The 4,365-nt window shown below is 33.0% G+C and overlaps 1 protein-coding gene across 1 annotated transcript; it reads right to left on the bottom strand.

Annotated features, from left to right (window-relative positions):
- Window positions 1-3,085: 3,085 nt before the first annotated feature.
- LOC129941316 (uncharacterized) lies at window positions 3,086-4,131 on the bottom strand. The gene is made up of 3 exons (XM_056049916.1): window positions 3,898-4,131; window positions 3,678-3,842; window positions 3,086-3,280 (listed from the first exon to the last, which is right to left on the bottom strand). The coding sequence occupies exons 1-3, from the start codon at window positions 4,091-4,093 to the stop codon at window positions 3,210-3,212; spliced, it is 432 nt and encodes a 143-aa protein (XP_055905891.1). The 5' UTR covers window positions 4,094-4,131; the 3' UTR covers window positions 3,086-3,209.
- Window positions 4,132-4,365: the final 234 nt, after the last annotated feature.

Below are 4,365 nucleotides of genomic sequence, written 5' to 3'. Positions count from 1 at the left end.
CTGTCCTGTGGGTGTGGATTCGAAACTTTCTGGGCCGGAGACCGATTTCAATGTGCTCTACGTGACCCAGCCATCTTAGTCGTTGGACTTTTACCCTTCTGGCAAAGTCTACGTCGCTGTACAGCCTGTGTTTACAGTGGAGCCTAGATAGATGAAGTCCTTGACTACCTCTAAGTTACGTCTGTCGATGGTGACGTTTTGACCAAGACGTCGATGTTGTAGGTCCTTTCTTGACGATAGCATATGTACTTTGTTTTGCCCTCATTAACCGTTAAACCCCATTTTGCCGCCTCTGCCTCAATACTTACAAAAGCCTCATTAACATTACGCTGAGTTCTTCCGATTATGTCAATCTCATCAGCATATGCTAGTAATTGGATAAACTTTTGAAAGATAGTTCCTGTAGTGTTGACGTTCACTATTCTTTCAAGTACTATGTTAAAAAATCGCATGACAGCGCATTACCATGTCTTAAACCTTTTTTTTGTTGTGAATGAAATGATTTTATTTTTAAGTGCAATATTCATGTAATAAGTGTAAGTTTTCTAGTTTTTAAATGTTATCAAATTGGAACTGGAAAAAAAGGGTATTATTCGAATGAGGTGACATAATAGTAAATTTTGATAAGGATTTTTGGATTAACATGTGAGCAAATAACCTTGCCCATGTCTATATGAACATTAGTAGCATTTCAATATTACAACAACAATCTTATTGTACTACAACACGGTTGAAATGACATATTCATTCTTACTTACTTACTTAAGGTGGCGCTACAGTCTTGTGTGAACTAGCCCCTCACCCAACAAACTTCTCCATCTAGCTCGGTCATTAGCTAGATGTCTCCAGTTTCGTGCTATAAGTTGGGTGAGGTCACTTTCCACTTGATCCGCGATTTTCCTCTACTGCGCTGTCCTGTGGGTGTGGATTCGAAACTTTCTGGGCCGGAGACCGATTTCAATGTGCTCTACGTGACCCAGCCATCTTAGTCGTTGGACTTTTACCCTTCTGGCAAAGTCTACGTCGCTGTACAGCCTGTGTTTACAGTGGAGCCTAGATAGATGAAGTCCTTGACTACCTCTAAGTTACGTCTGTCGATGGTGACGTTTTGACCAAGACGTCGATGTTGTAGGTCCTTTCTTGACGATAGCATATGTACTTTGTTTTGCCCTCATTAACCGTTAAACCCCATTTTGCCGCCTCTGCCTCAATACTTACAAAAGCCTCATTAACATTACGCTGAGTTCTTCCGATTATGTCAATCTCATCAGCATATGCTAGTAATTGGATAAACTTTTGAAAGATAGTTCCTGTAGTGTTGACGTTCACTATTCTTTCAAGTACTATGTTAAAAAATCGCATGACAGCGCATTACCATGTCTTAAACCTTTTTTTTGTTGTGAATGAAATGATTTTATTTTTAAGTGCAATATTCATGTAATAAGTGTAAGTTTTCTAGTTTTTAAATGTTATCAAATTGTAACCAATTTATTAATGCAAATATACATTTATTGCCACACCTGATGATGTTCATAGACATGAATGAAACGTCGCGTAATATTGAACGTTTTGAATTGCAGAGAAGTAGTGAATGCAGTTAAATTTAGGAAGTATACTAAGAAAACGGTAGAGCTTGTATAACAAAAGTATTCTGAAAAACTACTTACACCTACTCTACACAAAATATTGGTTCATAGTCATTGAATCAATCACTACCACTTGGAGAACTGTCAGAAGAAGCACAGGAATACAAAAATAAAAACTACAAGAAATATGGATATCAGAATACAAGTAAGGTTTCAAGGATTCGGCAAAATATTGGTTCATAGTCATTGAATCAATCACTACCACTTGGAGAACTGTCAGAAGAAGCACAGGAATACAAAAATAAAAACTACAAGAAAATATGGATATCAGAATACAAGCATGTATTAACCATGCTAGCAACCTCTCGGATCCACTTATTTCTTCCTTATGCATATGAGAAGCCGAAAAGATCTGAAAGAACGATACTCCCTAACAATGATGAGTTTATTACACATTTCCCCGGACTTAGGTGATATTTTTTGAGAAATTTAGTGTTTATATATTAATTTGTTTGTCTTTATTTCTTTTTACAGTGTTTGACTTTTGATGTATCACCAAAATACGTTATGTATTCTTGAATACTGGAAAAAAATTCCTTAAAATTTAAAAAGTAAATACTTTTTTCCCACTTTTTCACTCGAATTGGTCCTTTTTCTTTTTGCTCTGCTGTTTCAATTCACTTAGATTACTTAAAAACTTGGTTTTGAAGATTGCATATTAAAATATTAAAATGTTAAAGCTTCTTTTTTTAACACAAATTTCTGAAACACCCTGAAAAAAGTTTTTTTTTTTGAAAGTCGCAATTTTAGCCTTGGAAATTTCTTTCAAGATACAAACAAATTTGAGCAATACCTCTATTCGTTTAGGAAATATGCAACCAAAAAAGTCAAAACGGGCAATTGTCGTCGTGACAATATAAATAATTGTTCTTTTCATTGACCCAAAGCCCGTCATCAATATTCTCATCACTTTGGAAAAGGTCACTTCCACCAACAACTAAAACCTTTTTTGAAATCGAAAGATTCTGTTAAGTTGTTTTCAACATTAAGGAGCAGCGGGTCTCCTGTTTCATGATCGGGATAAAAATACTGAGATTCCATTCATCGGGCATTTGTTTATATATGTAGGTACATTGACTTGTTGCTTGTTTTCAAAACTCAAAAAAGTAGAAAGGATTGAAAACGGTCCGTCCGACAAAAATTTTGACTTTAACCTCTTTAGAAGACATTCAATTTCCTTGAAAAATATTTTTGCTTTGATGATTTAGAAACTCTGACAACAACAACAAACAACGATTTTCTTAATAGGTTAAAATTTTTTATAATTTATTATCTAAAATAAAAATACTTCTAAAATCTTTATTAATTTTCATCTTCAACTCAAGGATAACTAGACCTAGGTTGAAAATCTTCTAACTTTGACCAAATGTAATTTCAATTAAAAAAATCCTATCCATACATATGTATATGCAATAAGTTTTCGTGAACAAAGATGGAAGTACTTTTCAAATCAATTTATTTATTTACATATGTATTAAGTATATTAAATTTAAAACATATTTAGTGGTGTGACTGTGCATTTCTTCAACAAAGATTTAGTTAAGGGTTTCATTAAATTGGAGATTATGTTCCTCCAACTTCTTCATCTTTTGCATCAGGTGTTTCACATGGTCCAACTCCATAAACAAAGAAAGCTAAACGATAAAAATAAATTGTTCAGTTTTGATTAAAGCTAAAGTTCGTCGGTTTTAGTAAAGAATGAATGCCGTTTTGACTATACAAGATGTAATATCATTGAACTCAAAGCTGTGCAGACTTATACGTTGTAACGAAGACATACGAGATCATAGATCACAAAGTATAAGATTTTCACGTTCCACAAAAACTTCTTTGTTAATCAAATTTAAAATGTAAGGACACATTTGGAGTCATTCCAATAATCCAAATACTACTCCATATGCTTAGATACATATTTTACTTTTTATCAATCTTCACTTTTCGTAGTCAGATATATCTATAAACCCAAACTGCAATCCATATTTTTAGGAAATTTTATGAACAGAAGCGGGCTTGGTCTATAAAAGCACTTACGTTCTCCAGTCTTGCAAACATATGCATCTATTTCGCACTGATTCTTAAAAGTATGTCGTTTAGCATCATCATCATCACTATAGTAACCACAGACAGGCTCGTCTTCTTCAGGACATTTACTTATGCACAACAGCTGACATTTTTCCTTAGTTATAACTTCTAGTTCTATAAAAAAAATCATTATTTTAATATTGGTTTCCAAAAAAACTATTATATTTACTGGATACGTTGTTATTTTGATGATGGCAGTTAACATTGTCTAATAAACAAGTGTTTCGAAAAACATGGCAAATAGTACCATTGGTTGCCCATGTCACATTATTAGTTATTGGACATTCTTTCGTTATATCGCACGACTGTGAAATATTGAACAAAAATAAAATGAATAATATCAATACTACTGGACTCGACATCATTGTGTTCAATGCAGTCACTAAACAAATATTGAAAAATTAATTTTATTCAAAGCTGTGAATTGAATTTAAACTATATTAATACATTTCAGGTTCTTTTTTTACTTTAAATTAAACAAGTTTAAAAATTTAGTCTAACTAACCTATGACATACATTTATACTGATGGAATATTTAAAAAGAGTTACCATTGTTGGGAAAGAGTCAAAATCACATTCAATATTTTGTATGGGTAGTGAGTCATATGTTAATATGTACATAATTTAAAATTAGAGA

This window comes from Eupeodes corollae, chromosome 1 (genome assembly GCF_945859685.1).
Source record: "Eupeodes corollae chromosome 1, idEupCoro1.1, whole genome shotgun sequence".
NCBI classification, from domain to species: domain Eukaryota; kingdom Metazoa; phylum Arthropoda; class Insecta; order Diptera; family Syrphidae; genus Eupeodes; species Eupeodes corollae.
The sequence above is the reverse complement of the archived record's forward strand: the minus strand, read 5'-3'. Positions and strand labels throughout refer to the sequence as shown.

Coding starts and splice junctions, on each gene's coding strand:
- LOC129941316 (XM_056049916.1), bottom strand. CDS start 4,093: ATGATGTCGAGTCCAGTAGTATTGATATTATTCATTTTATTTTTGTTC. Junction 3,843..3,897: donor TCAAAATAACAACGTATCCA/GTAAATATAATA, acceptor TTTTTTTTATAG/AACTAGAAGTTATAACTAAG. Junction 3,281..3,677: donor TGTTTGCAAGACTGGAGAAC/GTAAGTGCTTTT, acceptor TTTATCGTTTAG/CTTTCTTTGTTTATGGAGTT.